Source organism: Haplochromis burtoni, unplaced genomic scaffold (assembly GCF_018398535.1).
Source record: "Haplochromis burtoni strain Fernald_Lab_line unplaced genomic scaffold, NCSU_Asbu1 Contig_151, whole genome shotgun sequence".
NCBI lineage: Eukaryota > Metazoa > Chordata > Actinopteri > Cichliformes > Cichlidae > Haplochromis > Haplochromis burtoni.
Window position 1 is genome coordinate 1,016,949 of NW_024582512.1, and position 20,248 is coordinate 1,037,196.

The 20,248-nt window shown below is 40.0% G+C and overlaps 2 protein-coding genes across 2 annotated transcripts in view; one reads left to right on the forward strand and one right to left on the reverse strand.

Annotated features, from left to right (window-relative positions):
- Positions 1 to 179: 179 nt before the first annotated feature.
- Positions 180 to 16,446, reverse strand: LOC102301157 (beta-amyrin 28-monooxygenase). Its single transcript, XM_005931867.3, has 10 exons — positions 15,994 to 16,446; positions 15,218 to 15,295; positions 14,994 to 15,078; positions 14,672 to 14,707; positions 12,933 to 13,072; positions 12,470 to 12,593; positions 11,979 to 12,123; positions 10,908 to 11,018; positions 8,299 to 8,426; positions 180 to 760 (listed from the first exon to the last, which is right to left on the reverse strand). Exons 1-10 carry the CDS (start codon positions 16,181 to 16,183, stop codon positions 589 to 591), a joined length of 1,209 nt encoding a protein of 402 aa, XP_005931929.3. The 5' UTR covers positions 16,184 to 16,446; the 3' UTR covers positions 180 to 588.
- A 1,073-nt stretch (positions 16,447 to 17,519) lies between these two features.
- si:dkey-247m21.3 (5-hydroxytryptamine receptor 4) overlaps positions 17,520 to 20,248 on the forward strand; it is a 57,346-nt gene continuing 54,617 nt past the window's right edge. Inside the window, exon 1 of the mRNA XM_005931869.3 lies at positions 17,520 to 17,649. The gene's annotated coding sequence lies outside the window, so the exon portion shown is untranslated. The remainder of the gene's footprint in view (positions 17,650 to 20,248) is intronic.

A 20,248-nucleotide genomic window follows, 5' to 3' on the forward strand; every position in this document is an offset into this window, starting at 1 on the left:
AAGTTTTGTGAGGTGCTTTCGTGATATTTAATGGATCGGATTACATTTTTTATTTTTCTCCGATATCCGATCCAGTAATTTAGGTCAGTATCGGACCGATACCGATACTTAATATCGGATCGGTCCATCTCTAATCTAAACATACAACAATAACTGAACCCTTTAATCACAATCATGCTGATGTTCAGCATCCGGAGTGTGAAAATCTAAATTAAGAACTTCCTGTCAATTTTTTTTGAAAGATATTAGTTTTGTTAGTCAAATTATTGGGGACAACTACAGACAACCTAACTGGATGCCTCAGTCTCACATCAGTAATATTTCGCTCAACTGAGACCTTACTTCACATCTTATCAGCTGCATCGCTTGCTTTGTCTCTAAAGAGGATAAATCCATTGCAAGTAAACTTTCCATCGACTTTTCAGCCGATTTCCCTCCACATGTAACCCAGAAGCCCAAAATATAAAATGCAGAGCTGAGGCTCAGAGACCACAAATCTTTCAACAAGCCATTAAATGCACCAGAGTCTCAGAGAGGAAGTAAAAAAAAAACCCCAGAAAACCCCCCAGAACCCACATAAAAAACCTTTTATGTTAAAGAAGTCACTTTTACAGTGATAATTAAAGAGTGTGTGTCGATGTATTCTTTGTCACGCTTGTGTGTGAAGGTCACCTTCAGAAAGACGTTGGTAAGTTTAGCTCCGATGCAGCTCCTGGGCCCGTTGCCAAAGGAACACAGGAAGTGCTCATGGCCTTCGTTCCTGCATATGCAAAACACAAGAGCTACAATTAAATTTTGCATAGGGTAGACAAATCAGAGATGCAAAAATCAATCAATAATCTATCTTGAACAGACTTCACAAACGTCAATCAAAAGGTATATCTTGAAAAAATGATTTTAAAAAAAGATGCACGTTATGCAAACTTATCCCAAATGGTATTTGAGGTTGTTTAAAAAAAATAGCTATTTAAAGTTGTGTTTCATCCATGAGAAATTCACAGCATGGCATATGACCATATTTAAAGCTGATATAGACCAACCAGAGATGTATCTTGTAGATTTTTTTGTCAATACAAAGTATTTTTTAAGTTAGTTGTTCAACAACAAAAAGGGCACTAAGAGAAAGCAGGTCTCCCACCAAAGCCAATTCTCTCATCTCTCACTTTTAAAGACAATGAACTGCAGCTTCTCTGTGGGCTCTTCTTTTGCCCACACTCCACCTCTGCACCAAGTTTTATGGCTTTGTAGTTGTTCGTCTATCTGATAAAAATTCTGACAAATGGCACCAATCGCTTGCCTCCATCTCAGCTCTTGGCTGGGTGAAGAAAAAATGTGTACAAAGAATAAGGAGAGCATTGCTGCACGGTGATGCTCATCATCAAAAACTCTACAATGCATCATATAAAACACCCAGAATTCTCGATCAATCCAGCTGACCCCTCTCTCTTTGGCACAAAAGACAAATAAATTAGACCTCAAAGGAAACCAACCAAGAGTGCAGCTTAGAATGAAGTTCCACAAGACAAATGAACAAAAATCAGGGACCCAACTTTACTTCATCATGCCTGCTTTCTAATATTTCTTAAAAATATACTTAAGAAAGCAGGTCCTTTCCAACCATTACTCAATATCCATCTGATGCAGGCCGTGTCTTGCCTCTAATGGATCCTGTCTTCCTGAAACCTGAGCTCTGATTAAAAGCAAACAGGAAGCATTAGTGGTGCGTATAGTCTGGGTCCACTGTGTCAGATGGTTTGTGTGTGTGAGAAGTGTTATTATTAGTGTTCTCGCTAGCATCTGACTAATGGTTTAATGTACTATTAGGTACATCCTGAAACAGTAAGATGTGCGGCGTACACTATAGGAAGGGAAAGGAAGTCTTACCAAGCACTCCATCGTAATGCTATATCAAATATGTTGAGTGGATAGGAAGTGAATCAGAGCAGTATACTCTTGTGTGAAGTATAATTCATTTTTCTGCAATAAAGTATAATGAGAAAGCTCTGTGAGAGATCATGACTGAGGCCAAGAGGGCATCATCAGATTAATTATTAGATAGGGAAGACAGGGAAGAGGACGAACAAATAGCTGCAGATCACTTAAAAACTCTCATCATTTATTTTCATTTGCATCTTGTTGCATTTAAAGTTCAATGGCAAAAAAAACCCCTACATCAAAGTTGCACTCACCAGTCACTTCATTAGGTACACCTGTTCAACTGCTTATTAACACAAATATTAACAGCATTAATGACCTGCTGAAGTTCTAAGTGAGAATCAGAATGAGGAAGAAAGGTGATTTAAGTGACTTAGAAGGTAGGATGGTCGTCGGCACCAGATGGGCTGGTCTGAGGATTTCAGAAACTCATGATCTACTGGGATTTTCCCACATAACCATCTCTAGGGTTTACAGAGAATGGACCAGAAATGAAAATATCCAATCCAAGAAGGCAGAGCAATGGTTCTCTGCCTTGTTGATGCCAGAGGTCAGAGGAGAATGGCCAGACTGGTTTGAGCTGACAGGGAGGCAACAGTAACCTTGCAACAGCAGAATAAGACCATGACAGATGCTACTTCTGTTGGCTAAGAACAGTAAACATAGGCTACAGTTCACGCAAGCTCACCAAAACTGGACAACAGAAGACTGTAAACAGCAACAGTTCGGGCTGGTGGTGTGGGGAATATTTTTTTAGCACACTTTGCGCACCTCAGTACTAACTGAGCATTGTTTAATGTCCATCCCTTTATGACCAACACACCCATCTTCTGATGGCTGTTTCCAGCTTGATAACATGACAATGCAATTACTGTACTCAAATGGCTTCCAACACATCTCAATCCAATAGAGAACCTTTGGGATGTGGTGGAACGGGAGGGTCACATCATGGATGTGCAGCTGACAAATCTGCAGCAACTGTGTAAAACTATCATGTCAACATGGACCAAAATCTCTGAGGAATGTTTCCAGCACCTTGTTGTATCTACGCCATGAAGAATTAAAGCAGCTCTGAAAGCAAAAGTGGTCCAACACAGTACTAGCAAGGTGCATCTAAGAAAGTGAAGTGTGAGTTTATAGCCTAGCTCACGTGCCAAACTTGAGGCTTAGGAACACTAGTGCACAAACTAATGGGCAGCATCTTGAATTCTATGTGTCATTTATACGCAGTCTATTATTTTAAAACGTAAAGCCTATTATCAAAACTGTTATACTTAGTTCAACTAGACTATGACAAACTCCTGGCATTATCTTTATGAACTGGTGACTCTGGTTTGTGTCGTTTCTAAGAATTCATGCAGTAGCTGACGTACGCAAACACAGACATTTCAGATAATTTCTACTTCAAATTAAAAAAAAGATGTCTCTCACTATTTTTGGAGACAAGTAGAAAAGTCCCTATTCTCGGATTTATGTGAAACTAGCAGCACAGCCCACTGCAATAGCTAAGATTTTTATCTGTGCTTGGTAGCATTTCTGATTCACTTATCTAGGGCCAGAGTCTGTGTGGGCGTTGAGCTGATAGGATGTTAACTTGCCAGCTCCAATATTTGCCTCCAACAGGAAAAGCACACATACACAATATACGACGAGTATGAACGGGAACACACACAGTAGATAATACACCCAGCTACTGCGCAAAAAAATAAAAAATAAACAGATGAAACTGTGGTGATTGTAGGTGGGCTTGTTATGTAACAGGACTGCAGTCATTAAATTAAACAGCCAGGTGGCAAGAAAATGAGCTGGGCAACTATCAAGAGAGACAGGAAACCGGTCACCAGGAAGACTGGCAGATGGAAAACCAGAGACAGGAACAGTTGGGAGGAAAGGGAAACAAACACGGTGATAAATGAAAAATAAAGACAAGCAAAGACAGGCAGCAGAGGTTTGCACGGCAAGGATGAAAGATATATCAGCTTTGGTCGCACAGAACGCTTCTCAGGGTTCAATAAAATTTACTGACAGTAAGAAACATCAAAAAGATGACCAGAATCATCCATACAAATATACACATCTTCTTAATGTGGATGACTCACACCTTTACTGAGGTATAGTCAAACTTCTAGCGCCTACACTCCACGTTTCATCTTTGTCTTTTGTGTTTTTTTTGTGCAGTTTCTTATTAATGACTTTTCTAGAGTTTTCTTTTACATCAGACTATCTCAAGGAAAATCTCCTCTGACTCACTCCTTAACCCTGCACCATCTTACCTGATGCTCACACACGCAGACACAAAGCATGCCATCTATTCATTCATAGATTTCTCTTCTCAGCTGAGTGCTCTGTTCACACACTTCAGAGTATTTAAAATGGTGTCCATTTCCAGGCTAAAAGTATCTGCCTGTTAGGCAGACTGAACAGATTTTTGACTCTTTTTTTTTTTGCGCTATAAGTATCTAGGTGGACCTACGTCTTAATTTATTAAGCTGTTTTAGGATAATTTCTTTTTTGAGTTTGTGTACCATCTTCCATCTGTGTCTCCTTACTTCACAGATGGAAGACCCCCAGTTCGAGACCAGAAAGAAGCACAAACCCAGCCTCAGGGGGTAAGAAGCTAGTGTGCTCCCAGTGCTGGTTCCCAGCTCCGATAAATGGAAGGGCTGCATTAAGAGGGGCGTCTGGCATAAAATCTGTACCAAACCAAATATGTGGAATCGTCTGGTGTGACGACCCCTTGGGAAAAGGTAGAAAGTACCTTCTACTTTAATACCTGAGAGAGTTAATCTATGCTGTAAATGCAAACCCCTCTGAAATCCAATGCCGTAACCTGACTAAAGCTCGCACTGTGACTGTTGAATTCAGCACCATCAATTCCTCCTGAGCTTTTCCGGCTATTTCTTCTGCTTCCATTTTTCAAACCGATCGGAAGATAATGGATCAGCTCAAAGAGAGAAACTCCAAACTGCCAACTGTAACATTAGATTGCTTCATTTGGTGTGATGGTTTTATCTGGTTTAAAATAAAAGTCAACACGTAATTAGGTTAGTTTTAACAAGATAAGAGTGAAGAAGAGGTCTCTACACACACCTTCAAAAATGACAACTGATGGCAGTAGATTTCTCTGCTCAACAAAAAAGTAAATAAAGTAAATATATGCAGTATATATAAGAAATTCAACATTATTACTGTTTCATCGCAAAAAGGATGCGAGCTTCTCTGACTCATTCTTCTGTAACCCATCACACTCTTTCCCAGGGCATCATGGGAGAGAAAAAAGCTTCTCCCCCCACTCTACACACAGACACACACTCACAGAAATACACACAGGGGAATCCCTATTGGTGAAGATACTGACAGGTGACCAGTTTCCATGGCAGCAGCTTCCTTCCTACATACATACATTCATAGTTTTTTTTCTCCACTCTCTGTCACATGAGAGAGAGAGAGCATGAATGACAATAAACAGTTGAATGAAGGAAGTGAATGAACAGATGAATGGCTGACAGAGAATGAGCCAGCTTGGGTTTCATTTTACCAGAGCAGGTAACAGACAGAGAGTCTTTATGCATCTCCTTTTGTATTCAGAAGGCTTTTTTATTTTACTTTCCCAGCAGACAGTCTGAGCAAGTACATGTAAAAGCGATGCAGTCAGACTTGTGTGCTCAGGCGCTGTTATCTATCTGCATTGGTTGCTATAGTAAAGACGTGGGCGTATGTATATAAAGTACTAACCAGCACTCTTTTCTGCTTTGCGGTCATAAAACAAGTTGTAGAACAGACTATTGATTTAATCTTGCTGTCATCTATTTTAAGAGTGCATTTCTATCCAGTAAAACTGTGTATTTTAGTCTGACCGCAGCAAATGTGGCCTAAACCCCCTCAGCTATTCTTAAAGTTATCATTGAAACAGGAAGTTATTGTGTGGTACCTGCTGCAATTAGTAATCCATTATCTGTGCTTATGTTAATACAGTATAACTTTGTCATTTAGTCACGTCATCAACAGCTTCAGAACCTCTTCAGCTGTCCATACTTTCTGTATAAGCATAATACTGTGCTATAAAGACTGAACAATATGGTGCATTTCCAACAGGGTGAAGAACCCAACACAGAGATAGTTTTTACAAGGTGCTGAACTGAAAATATAATCGACAACACAGGTATTCACCCTGCCTGCGCAGCAAGCCATTTGGCCATTATATAATGAAGCTAAAGCATTTTGGGGATATGTAAATTGTGACTAGCATTATATTTGCCATATGTGCACCCATCAGGTATAACATTATGACCACCTGCCTAACCGTGTGTTGGTCCCACTCCCAAAAAAGCCCTGACCCATCAAAGCATGGACTCCACCAGACCCCTGAGAGTGTGCTTTGCTATCTGGCACCAAGATGTTAGCGACAGATCCTTTACAGTCCTGTAAGCTCCGAGGTGGGGCCTCTGTGGGTCAGATTTGTTTGTCCTGCACATCCCACAGATGCTCGATTGGACTCAGCTGGCGTTTGGGGTGGCTGAAGCTCGAGAGGTAGAGCAGATCATCTACTAATTGGAAGTCCATTTAACTCAACTCATTTTACTCAAACTATTCCTGAATCATTTTTGCTTTGTGGCATGCCTCAAAGCAGGGTCCATTACTATAATTCTTTCTTTTCAGATTTTATCGAGTGCCTTATAAATAACTATACGTATAAATGCACACGGAAAAAAAAGCTCTATTATTTATTCTTTTATCTTTTTCTTTGTGTTTTTTTAAACATCTTTTTGTGACGCATTTCCTCGATCCCTGATGTGTCACAGCACTAAAAGCTTCCTCCCACTTACTCTTTCTAATGCTGATTGTGTTTGAGTGTGCAAATGTAGCGTGTTTGTAAGTATGTATCAGTAAGGGAGTATAAACAGAACTGCCCGTTTGCTTCCTTCTAGTTTGATCTAAGAAATTTTCAGAATAACAAACAAAACAAAAAAAATTCACCATTTTTTAAATTTTACCATTTTTTCCATTGGTCCACAAAGTCCTGTCCGTTCTTGAAGCTATTTTGTCAGTTTACAATTTTCTACTCTTTGGCTGTGTGTCAGTCACATTTATTTAATGTGCAGGTCAATCCAGCAACATCAAGAAAACCTATGTTTGAAAAAAAAAGCCCATGAAATTAACATCTCATTTGAGGCACAGCTCATATATTTTAAGTCTGTGGGAAAGCCTTGATTAATAATGTTTTTCCCTGAAAGACTGATACATTACCTTTTCAAGGCTGAAGTTCTAGGCATAATTGATTGCTTTTTCTAAAGACATTAATGACTAAATACTGCATGGTTTGCGACTTTCGGTGATGCTGGGAATGACTAGAAACCTTCGTTTTAACCCTCTTGCTTTTTCATGTTCTTGTATAATACTCCTCTTCATTGGTGCTAGGATACCAGAGACACTTTGGTCTATATCTGTAAAGAGCTGTTAACTCGATAATAGTGTTGTCAAAAAAGAAAGGAAAAGATACTAACTGGTCCTCAAAATTACTGTTGGATTATATACTCGTTTGCAACAGTCCTGTTACCATTAGTGCTCTCCTCGTGCCCTCCAGTTGACACACAACTTCACACTGCACTGCTGTACTTTCACACTCTATGAGGAATTTTGAGAGGTCAGTAGCGCTCCCGTTTCATCAGCACTGAAGTATTAAACCGTTATCATAAATGTTTACCTGGCTGGCGCGTACATTAACATTTGCTGTTTAACTATTAGCAATTGACCAGTTACAACTAAATAAAAAAACGATAACATTAATGTTGGAGTAAGTAGCAAAACATTATCTAATTTCCCTGACTGTAGTTTTAAAAGACAGCATAAGTTTTACAGGATAACATAATTATTTGGGTTTGAAAAGAGTTATTTTTCTCTTAAAGGCAGTCAGCAGATTGAATGTGAGAAAAGTTCATCAGCAACTACACAGAAACAGTAGCAGTCTACTTTAACTGCTCTGTTTCATCAGCAACAAAAATATGGCACCAAGTCACCAGAAGCGCGGCACTACCTCGCTGCCCCTCGTCCTTTTGTGTTTATGTGTTGGGGTTTTTTCACTACCATTTTACAATCTTTAAACATTTGTCATATCTACACTTTGCATTAGTGATGCAATTTTTTGCACCATATCAGACAACTTAAAAAAATCGTGTTGTCATTGATGTTATTGTTTGCATTGTTCTAATCTCTGTTTTGTAATGACTCTATTTTTCCCCATAGTATTGACAATGGTATCAAGTATTTCCAAGGTGTCGACATCGAGTTTGAAATTCTACTACCACGATGACACTCCTTGACAACTAGAAAATAAAATAAAAGAATGAGAGAAAAGATCCTCACCTTCCGCTCCATCTCTCTGGCAGGAAGGCATCAGGCTCCTGAAACACCTCCGGGTCGCGATGGACGGCATGGCTGATATAAATCACACCAAAATCTTTAGGAACATGAAACCCCATGAGCGTGGAGTCCTACACAAACATACAGAGAGACATATTCACATTATTTTCATATTATTAAATATCATGTGGGTAACAAACTTGGCTTTGAAATGCTTTCCTGGTCTTTTACTGAACGCTTGTGTTACTTTACACTGCATTTTACATGTGTACATACGCACCTGACCTGCAGTGAAAATGGCACAATTGTAAGAAAGAAACGTTTGACTCTTTCCCCCATAAAGACAACATTTGGCAAAAAGGGGAAAGGGTTAAAAACCCTTTTAAACCACAGTGAGTAGGCCCCACTTTTAATTCTGAATAAAAACTCAATTTTAAACAAAATATCCCGGGCCCAGTTTTCCATTAAGTCCTGGTGAAAAGAGCCACCTTGGGGCAAAAAGACCAATTGTTGCCCTTTTAAATCACCTTTTTCACTACATCCATTAGCAGCCACACTAATGGACTGCTGGAGAACATGATCACTGTTTCTCTTTCCTGTGCACACTCATTTTTCTCTCTGCCTCTCTCTGGTGGAGTGGAAAATCTTTTACAAATCTCTTTCATTCTCCCTCTTCTCATTGAGAAATGCCTCAGCACTTGGTTTCATTCTTTCTCCCTCCTCCCCTTTCTCTCATTCACTCTTGCACACAGGTTGTAAAACACCACTGCATATCTTAGTTCCACCTGATGGGAGGATCCACTTTTTTCCACCTGATTGTGAATACTAATGACCACTCATTCTCCTACACACTTCCCTGCACACATAAACATCTCATCAGTCCTTTCAGAGCAGGCACAGCACTTGCCTCTTGCATTTTCTGGCAGGGCATCAGCTATGGCACTGGCAATATGTCATTATTAACAGCCAGTTGTACTGCTTTTCAAACTTTAGCTGGAGTATCTTTAAGTATACAAATATTCTCACAGCTGCTCGAGTCACTGCAGATATTCTAGCGCCCAGTCCTGTAAGTCTTGCTCGTGCATTTGTGTTTATCTTATTTATATCTCTGTATAAACCGCTGACGCTGGCAAGAATGGTGCACTGGTATGTTTCACAGGACTGACAAAACTTTCCACTCCGCTTCAGAGCATCACCAGTTCACTTTACCCTCACTCGAAAACACTGGCACCCCCGTCCCCTCCCACACTCGCTTCCTTCCGGAGGGGAAGCGGAGGAAATCGATCACAGAGAGAGATCAATGTCTCTGATTGGACTGTTGCATAAGCCTGTTTGCTGAAGTCACAGGGTTCAAAGACTGCCACGGAGGGAGGAGGCGGACACACTGTTGAATGCCCCATCCTTGGGGTAAAAGCAGTCAGTAGGCGGTAAGTCGAGACGACGTGGGCTTTGACTATCAGGCAGATGTCTGATCAGTGTACAGATTACATTTTACTAGACTTTTCTCAGCAAACACGCCTACAAATTATCAATTTACATAATCACATGAGAACCAACGGACCATGCACAGCAAACAGGGGGAAAGGAAAAATAATAATACAATTAAACAAACTTTAAGATATTATAATAACTGACACGTGGAGTGGTTTACCTGTGGTAAACCTCACAGCTGGGCGAACCTTCACAGCTGTAGTTGTAAAAGCACACAAATAAAGGTTTCAAGAGGACTTTCACTAACACTGAGAGAGAACAGAAGAAGTCTCAAAACGACTGTAAAGTTGAATTACTGCATTTGAAGATATACAATATTTACTAAGTCCTTCTGCAGGACAGCATGCACAGACAACGCTCTTAGAAAAGTCTTTCATCTACAGTCAGCTGTCGCCATCTAGAGGAAGGCAGAGCAAGACAAAACAACTAATGCTTACTACAAGTACTACTACAACTACTTCTACCTCAGGATTAAAATTATAAACACAAATACAAACCATAAAATATCTGAAAACACGGGTTTGCTGGGAGGTATTTCAATAGCAACCTGTTCACATGCTGCTAGATTTATTTCCTTTGAATTCAGCAAGTTTTTACTGAAGTGCAAATTGTGCTGACCGGTGATGTCTGAGCAGGCTTTGGTTTCATGCAGGTGAAGAGTTCATGTGGACCAAAAACAGGAAAAGGATTTGCCAAAATGCAATCCACTGAAACTACTGGTCATCTGACAATGACTAGGCTTTTTAAAAATGCAACAATCCGCAACAGTAAACAATCTGTCCCAAAGATTAGTCATTACCCTAAAGGCTAAGTCACCAGACTAACCAATAAGTTCCCAATTTAAGTCATTACTGCTGCAGGGTTGTATTTTTTCAGTTGTTAAATATTCTCATGATGATGTTCACTTCCGCACTCATAAACTTTGGACCTCTGAATAGAACTAAATAGATTCTGCAAAAAGTTTTCTAACTGACCAGATGAGTGGTGGAAAAATCAGACGTGTTTGACATGGATACGAAATTAAAATCTTCATTCTCTTTCACTTTTAAGACATTACTCACGGTATAATTGTGCTAGATGAGGAGCACTGGCTCATTCACTGAAATTTACATAAAAACTACCTGATCAGCTATTCTGCGTCCACCAATGAAAGGAGGCCATAGCCTCTGCACCTCCAGCAGCACCCGGCACAGGTAATCAGGGTCTTCTGCTGCTTGACGACGGGCTTTCTCCTGAACATGGAGACAGAGACAACGAGCTGTATGTCAGAGCACAAAGATTTTTACTGAAAACTGAAACATTTTACATATAGAGCCTACATGAATCTCAAGTCCTGCTGATGCTGATGTTTGAGTTATACTGGTAAGGCTCAAAATTAGAGGCGTGAGATGACAGCTTTGATTGCTTTAGTTTTTTGTGTCTTTAAAAAAGTAATCAGGTAATGGCATGGTGGCATGGTGGATGTCCATCGTTTATTTTCTTTAAGTTTCCTTGAAGAGGTTTCACCTCTCATCCGCGAAGCTTCTTCAGCTCTTCAGAATTGAAGAAGCTTCTCGGATGAGAGGTGAAACCTCTTCAAGGAAACTTAAAGAAGTCCAAACATTTTCTTTCCAAGCTCCTTAGACCACTGCATGTTGATGTGTACAAATGGCTAGCAAACATCGCAGCTAGCTGGCTAACCGTAGTTTCACGTTTGTTTTTTTGTCCCTGTGTAAACTGCATTTTTGAGTATGTTGAGCATTTTTGAGTCCTTCTTGACAGTATGATTGGTGGACTCCATTTCTACCTTAACACTGGCTTGTTTTGATCACTGTTAGTATTTTATGAGGCACTAAGACAATCAGCTTAACGGGGATTTTATACTTCAGTGTTAAATCTACGCCGTAGGAACACTGTAACCAGAAACCCTTCTGAAACACTACACTGTAACGTACACTATATGCTATGCCTGACCTGACACACACCTCCCTGGAAAAGTAGCTAAATGTTGAGTCAATGCTATCTACAGCTTTTGTGACTGGCCTGTTTACGGTACTACGTGGATTCCTCCTGCGCATTCATGGCTGCTTTTCCTGCAGTTGTTGAATAAACGTGAAAGAACAATAATCAGTTCCTTTACAAAAAGATATAACAAGTTGGGTAAATCAATGTTCCCTCTTTTTATTGTAAACTCTTCTCCTGTATTTGTGTACCTGTCCATTCCCACCGAGTGCCAATGTGAAGGAGGTGAGCAGTGATGCCAGGGCTTTCGGGATCAGCGCTGAAATGAACAACAGGAGGTGCTGGGCTGCAGAACTTGAGTCAGGCAGCGGCAAAGAACCGAGAGAGCCAACAAAACTGGAGAGGGCCGCAGAGACAGAAAAGAAAGAGAAAGGATCCTTAATCAAGGGCCACTTATACAAATCAGAGCATCAGTATAGACCCAAGGCCTCCACTAGAGTCTGATTTATGTTTGAAAGGAGAGATTTATACATCATTTAACTTCAGTCAAGTCAAGTTTATTTGCGTAGCATTATTCAGACACAAGAGGAACAGAAAGTGGAATACAAAACATATAAAACATATCTGTCTTGATATAAAACGTGCACAAACAATCCGGATAGAAATGTAACTATTTAATTGAGAAAAACTTGTTTTTGTGAAAGCAGCAGTGGCAGATGAACTGAGGTGTGTGCAGTCTCACCCCTCTTTGTCATTCTCCAGTTTATCTTTGATGATGTCCATCAGTTTGTTCCTGGCATCGAGGGCAATGGAGAAACCCGACGACCACATAGGAACCTTCACATTTACTGGAGCAGAGATCAGGCCTGCAGGGTGAGGGGGAGGAGGGCAGAAGGCGCAGAACAAAAGAGTCAGAAACACACAGATGAATGTGTGCGGTCCCAGAATGAAAGAGGAAGTTGGAGATGTTGCAATAGTCTATTGCACAAAACTTGAAGTTGCCAAAAAAAGACAAAAGAAAAAATTGTCATGTTTTAACATTACCAGAGGTGTTAAGATTGATCACTTCTTAGTGTTATATTTAAATAAAAATAAGTTGCAGAAAGAACATCAATGCAAAAGGCTGCAAAAAAATTAAAATAAAAAATTAGCACGAGGGTTTTTTTTTGTGTGTGTGTGTGTATGATTTATCTGTATGGCCCTACCGTGCCAGTGCTGGGTGCACAGCTGACTGATTTCCTGGAAAAGTTCAGGTTGCTTCTCAGCTCGTACGTTCAGAAAAAGGCCCAACACCAGCTCTGTCCCCAGAGACTTAAAAACAGTGTATACACTCTCTGGCTGACCACTACACAGACACACACAAGTATATAATCGGAGACACATTGATGAGTTTATTCAATTAAATTATTCAATTCAACTTATTTATACAGCGCCAAAACACGATAACAGTTTCCTCAAGGTGCCTCTATATTGTAAGGTGGACCCTACAGTAATACAACAGAGAACTGAACGATCAGATGAGCCCTTATGAGCAAGGACCTTGGTGTCAGTGGGAAGGAAAAACTCCCATTTAACAGGAAGAAACCTCCAGCAGAACCAGGCTCAGGGAGAGACTGTAATTTAAGCAAGTGACTTCGAGAAATACTGATAGAAACACACCATAAAGCTGTATATGTATGTATGAAAATATGAATATTATAAACATTGGACGTTTATATTTTAGTGTCCTAACAACTACATTTAAAAAACTTCTGTACTTTTTTCACATGGTGATATTCATCTTCACAGCTTTGGTTTCAAAGTTAGGTTGGGTGTGTTTGGACAAAATATTGTCATTGTGGTTGTGTGAATTACATCTGCGGTGGGTGGTGTACACTGTATCTGTACATCAGCACAGTGTGTTTGTAGTGAAACAATCAGGATGTGACTGAAGTGCAGACCTTCAGCTTTACTTCAAGGGGTTCAAGGCGGTTACTTTTTTAGTTATTGCAGACATTGTTACACACAGTCTCCCATTTTCAGAGGCTAAAATAATCGGATACACTAACACATTTTTTATTCCAAGGATTCCTTTCTTTGTCTTTCAGTGACTTGGCCTTGATAAACTCTTGAGTTGCTTTTGCAGTTGGCTTTGAGTAATTATCCATTTGTACTGTAAAGCGCTGTCTGATCAGTTCTGCATCATTGCTCTGTGCCCTTCACAATTCATCCTGCTCCTTCTATAAACATCATCAACAAACACGAGTGACCTGGTTACACTGGCAGCCATTCACGCCCGTGCCACAACATCATCTCCACCATGTTGACGGTGATGTCTCCTTCAGATCAGGAGATGTTTCTCTCCTTCTCTATAATTTCCTCTTCCCTTCAAGTTAATCTGGATTTCATCTGTCCAAAGACTTTTTTCCCTAGAACTGTACAGGCTCTTTTAGTTTTCCCGCAAAATCTACTTTGATCTTCTTGTTCCTGAGTGTAACCAATGGTTTGCACCTTATGGTGAACCCTCTGTATTTATATTAATGATGGCATCCACCGATTGCACACATTAGACTGATACACCTATCTTCTACAGATTTCTTATTTCTTAAGTGATTTTTTTTCTTAAACAAGGTAAGAATCTGTGATGCTACACCTGAGTTCTTTTTTAAGATCTCTTAGTGCAGCTGAGCTGTGTGATCCTTTTGATCACACAGCTCATGAAACTGCTTGTCAGTAATTTGTCTGATTAATTTTGAGCCTCTGAAATAAAGGACTACATACACAGTAAAAATACTTATGGACCTAACTTTACTCTTGCTTATCAAAGAGTATCACTTTTTACTTATTCGGACTGTGAAACAATACTTGTTGTAAATCTCATTGTATTCTTTGAGCTACATTAATACATATAAATATATCCGTGAAAAAGGTAAATATGTGTGGATATAACTGGTGTAAGTGTTACCTGACAGAGAGGTCCTTCAGACAGCGCTCACATACACTACACAGACACAAACAGACAAGCACAGACATATTTTAGTCTTAAGTAAAAGTACAACTGTTTTTTTGGAAAGAACTGTTGTTTCTCAAACAAACAGGGACTCAGCTCTTGCAAGAGAAACCTTTGACATGGATGGACACATTTCAACTGCTGCAGCAGTGAAAGGTTTGCAGTTGCGTCACATATATCTATGCAATTATTTCTGCCGCCACAACCCAAACTTCAGTCAGAGGCATCCCCCAGCTATCAAATACATGAATTACTGTTGTAACAATATTATGATTACCTTGCGATATAATCACTCCACGATCCCAAACAGCTTCCTGTAAAGAGGCTGGTAAGTGACAGGCGGAGAAGGCATGCCTCCTCACCTAAAATATACCAATGCAAGTCACTGTTTGCAAAGTTTTTTGCTTGTATTTAAAGCATGTGGAGTAGGGAAGGGAAAATTGATACTCAAATTGAATATACTTTAAGTGTGGGCCATCTTGTATGTGTGTGAGTGTTTACCATTAGTAGTAACAATGGTGTCACCATACATGTTTGTCATCAAGTCAGTTGGATCCTTAAGAAACAAACTGGACTTCTCTGAAACACATCACATAACATCACTGCATACTCTTCAATCAAACGTCCACGTCACACTTTGCTTCATTTGTACTAAACACAACATGCATGGAAAATCTCTGCTTTTTCTCATGAGTGCTTCTGTGATCTCATTCCTATTTTACAGCATAACAAAAATATCATCACATCACGATGCATAAGTTGAATAAATCATGCCATGGGATATTTAAACTGTTTAAATGTGAGAGGCAGAAACGACTAAATTAAGGTTGGAGATATTTGTATTTAGGGGACTAAATTTGTTTACACAAATTCCTACCGCTAGCATGTGCTTTAAAATGTAAATTATAAAACTTTAATGTCCAGTAAGTCATGTATTAAAAAAAAAAAAATCTAAATCACAAATAAATACAGTGTGTTAACATTAACGCTTCAAAAAAAAATCTATTTTCTCCCTCTCTCTCGGTATATTTTGGTCACTGAATAGGCCCTATCCTCATTTTAAGTGTGCAATATAATATGAGTAATTTATTAAAGTGCAAGTATTTAAATCATTTGTAAAAGTAAAAACAATTAAACTTCTATAATAATAATATTTTCCCCCAATACTATCCCGAGTCTCTCCCATGGACTACTCGAGGAATTTTTTTCCATATATCCCTTTGACTGTGGAAGCAAAGTTTAACTATGTGTCGTAAAAGAGAAAGTGTTCACTATACCACACAGCAGCTCTCTCATCCCTCGCACGGAGCAGATAAAGGCTGTCGGTCTGTTCATTAGGCGGCAGAGAAACATTCTGCTCCGGTGTTTTTCGATCCTCTGCTGGCAGAAGCTCACCGGGTCCCGGTAGAACTCCAGGGACTTGTCCCCGAGCAGCGATACACCTGCATTTCCTGGTAGTTTAGTCATTCAGAATCTGAGTGCAACGACGTTTATCTTCTGTTTGGCTTGTAAATGGCACTGTCAGAACACCAGGAACTCTCAACTTTTTAAAACCAGGTCCAGGTCCGAACTAATTCCTTATTTATCTGTGACTATCCACACGAGCGACCTTGCGAACTCTTGCTAGCTTAATGTTGTTTCTGTTTTCTCTGAGGTACCGTAAAGTGCCCACCTGCACCAGAGAGTGATGCGTTGAGGTGTTGCCCGTAATTTAGATTGACGTTGTAAAGACGGATTAGTCCAGGGATGTCAAACTCGTTTTACATCAGGGGCAGTCACCAAGTTCAGCTAACTGGTCAACATTAAATTTGGATCAGGTGTAGTGAAGAGGGAGGGTCACAGGGAGAACCTCTGTGTTCACATTTTGAGAGTGTGGAGTAGTGGGATATATAAGCAGGCAAACCACTGACTAACATGGGCACAAGAACTTTTTATGGGATGAAAAAATGTAATGGGACAGTTAGGTCATCAGTGAACTTGATGAGAGAAACGGTGAGCAATATCCGCAGTAAGGAGACCAGGGATCAGTTAATGGTTGTGTGTGTGTCGTTAAGCAATAGTGTGTATGTAAATGATGACATGTGTGCAAGTTTGTGTGTGTGAGAGAGGGTAAAGGGAAATGTAAGGTACCAGGATGCAATGATGCACCAAAAATCAACTGACAAAAATGTGATATATAACCCTAACCCAGACACAACACAGAATCGCTTTTTTCATTTGAATCTGAAAAACTTTAGGTAAAACTCAGTGCTGAGGTGTTTGATTAAATATTTTCATCAAACACCTCAGCACTGAGCTGCACAAGACTGTAAACTTTACTGCATTTTGTCATCCACTTTGAAAAACATATATCCAAGTATGTTTCGTATATTTGCTGCACTACTGTTTTTTTCCCACGTCTGATTTTGTTTTGATTAAATATTCTCGTTCTTGCCCCCCTCCCCGCCCCGTGCCACCCGGTCAAAAAAGAAAAATCTTAGAAACGCCCCTTCCCGTCGGGTGTGAAAACAGGTTAACCTTCTTTCGTCACATCAGCTGCGTAAAAAGCCTGACTTTAGAAGCATTCATGTCCTACAGTGAAGGCTTTTGACCACTGCAAATGTGAAGTATCTTCTATTTATGTGGGATAGAGAGGTAAAATATGATGTCCACTCTCACATAAAGTGGGCCAGTTGGTCACCCGCAGCTGTACTATAAGCATGCAGTTCCCCCCTTTGCCACGCGATGGCGGCAACGATCACCCCGCCTCTCTCTGTCTATCTCTCTCTCTCTCTCTTGGTGGGACGGTCACTCGTCTGCAGCCCGTGCGTATCAGACTCGCCGGGCTCGCGGCAGCTTTCACACTTCTGTCATGTCAGTAGGAATATAAGGGGAATACACGCGCAGGGGGGAATATTTGACTGTGCGCAAGGGAGGCGTGGAGCCCGACACAGGTAAGAGCCTTACATGAACATTTTTTAAAAGTTTGGCAAAGAGAAACAGGGATACCGTGTGCTCACTGCAACTTCACACACACCTACTATCGAGAGCAAGCAAACACGACGAAATCAATAATAATAACAAAGAGAACAACGCAAATGTAAACTTTTTTTTCTTATTTTGATGTTCTTTTTTTTGAGTTTCTTATCATCCTTATCACACTGACTGACATCTTGCAGGATTGCTTGACCAGCCAAGTAGCCTAATCCTGTCTCCAGCCTTAAAATTGATTTTAATTTGAATCTAAGCCTCTCTATAAGTGCTTGACTCTTGTGTGAATACCACTGCTTATCATCAATTATAATTTTCCCACACATTTGTTAGCCAAAAAGAATGAACAACTTGTGCCTCCACAGCTGTTTGTTTTAGTTTTTAAAAAAAAAATTTTTTTTTACATGTATTACATACCTTCAGCTGCTTTTTTTTCCTCGTATTTTTCCACTCATGCACCCAAAGGAGAGACTTACCTCATCAACTTGTATTTTCTTATCCGTACTGTCAAGCTGAGTGATTGGCACATTGTGGGAATAGACTATGTGAGTGACAAAGTAACCAGTCCTGTCTCCATCATGAAAGAAGATGCATTTATGATTTCAGTAGCCTGTCTGTCACTCCTTGATTCATGCCTGATCACCATGCAGTGTCATGAATTATAATTTTTTTGCAGCTTATCACCTGCTTGTGAGCAAAAAAAAAGATGAGGCCACAGCTATTTTTTCCCATCTTGATTCTTTACCCATGCACATGCTCTATGAATCTATTTGTTTTCTGAATTTGCTGTGTACTATTTTCTTGTGAATTAGCTTCTAACATTTAGTATGCCACCCTTCTTCTTCTTCTTCATTTTGCTGTAAGTTCATGCAGGGGAACTTCTTCTTGGTCACCGCCGATCGCATGTTTTATGACCTAACATCTATTATTTGACTTAGAGGTGCGTCAGCTTTAGTGTATGGATGAGTAAACATGCACTCAATGTGCTTAATGAGGGGACATTGAAGCTTCAGTGCCTGTGTCGGGACACATGAAAAGGTCAAATGTTGTTCAGTTACTAAGGAACAGGGTGCTAATCAGTGACATTTCATCACAGAGGTGATGCACTAATTTCTCCTTTGCTGCTATATAACAACATGAGCCATGCACGCATATAGATCTACTTGAGGCTGGACTCAAATACACACACCATCTACTGAATGCACTTCAGCATGCCAAGCAGCTGCTGGAGGCTGTTCTTCACTTGATTAAGCTTTTAATTGACTGTAAACAATGTAATAGTGCTCTACAGTAAAATGAGTGTTCTGATACACTGCGCTGGTTACACAAAGTGTGTGTCTGTGTGCCTTTGTTAACGAGAGTATTAAGGACAGGATTTTTTTTTAAAGACATGAAAAGCTGACTTTCTAAAAGCCTCCCAGGCAGTAATTTAAAACAAAAGCAGATTATGTGCTTATGTAAATGACGAACATTCAGCCCAGTATCTACAGAAAATAGATCTGATGTGGTGTGAGGTGGTAGGAAGGTCTGGGTGGTGGAGGCAGGTCTAACTTTCATAAGGACCAGAGCCCACCTACTTTCACAGATGTGTGATCAGCAATAGTCATAACCATAACATAACCTAGTGGGCAGTTTGTGTAGAAATGTTGAAAGAAAGAGTTTTAAAAATGCTGACACTGAGTGTAATCAAATTTCTTGCTTGGTGAAAAAATTATTTTGATTAACTACGTAAAACCTAACCAACAGCTACTGCTACTATAAAAGTTTTGTGAGGGTGTTTAATCATGTTTATGTGCCTTTTATTGTGGGAAAGTCTTTGTCAGCGGAGTATGTTGAATGCAGTTTAGTAAATCACTTTGTGACTTTTTATGAGGGCAGCAGGTTGTTTTTAATGTTGCACTGGATTTGCCAAGCGGGGTTTTGTTTGATGAACTCACTTGAGGTATTTCCCGATTTGAGTGAGGGGATGTGTTTGATAATGTGGGTCAGTATAAAGAGTCATAATGCTCCGCACTGCCTGAAAGTAGGGGTGTCAGATACATCTTCACTGAGTCCACACTGGGAACTGATATTCATATCAAGGTGGCAAACATTGACGTGGTTTATTGTCATGCCTTTATTTATTGTAAAATGCCAAGATCCAGTAGATTGTACTGTAGAACCACCCTGAGTATAGTTTCGTAATAGTTTTCTGTGTGACTTCAGTCTCTTACATTGTGGGGGCCATTGCAACACCATGATTCTCCCATTTTTCAGCCATTCTGCTATAGAGTTGCTGTTGTGCTTGGGATCATTGCCCTGTTGCATGACTTGGTTTCAGCCAACCTTTAGCTCTCGGAGAGATGGCCTTAAATTTGACTCTAGAATGTCGACATGGTCAACTGCAGTGACTGCAAGATGCTCAGATCCCGTGGCTGCTAAACAAGCCCAAATCAAATGTCAGCTGACTTTGTTCATTGTTGTGTGGGGTTGGAAAAAGAGCTACCACTGACTGTACTTGAACTAGCATCTCAGTGAGTGCAAGTAGGGCTCCGAAGGTCGATCAAGGAACTTCTTTGAGAA

Bases quoted from the DNA above. Each gene is read 5' to 3' on its own strand.
- LOC102301157 (XM_005931867.3), bottom strand. From the start codon at position 16,183: ATGACTAAACTACCAGGAAATGCAGGTGTATCGCTGCTCGGGGACAAG. The intron at 15,079-15,217 runs GTAAACACTCAC...GGTATATTTTAG, and splicing joins CACCATTGTTACTACTAATG to GTGAGGAGGCATGCCTTCTC. The intron at 14,708-14,993 runs GTAATCATAATA...GTGTCTGTGTAG, and splicing joins TGGAGTGATTATATCGCAAG to TGTATGTGAGCGCTGTCTGA.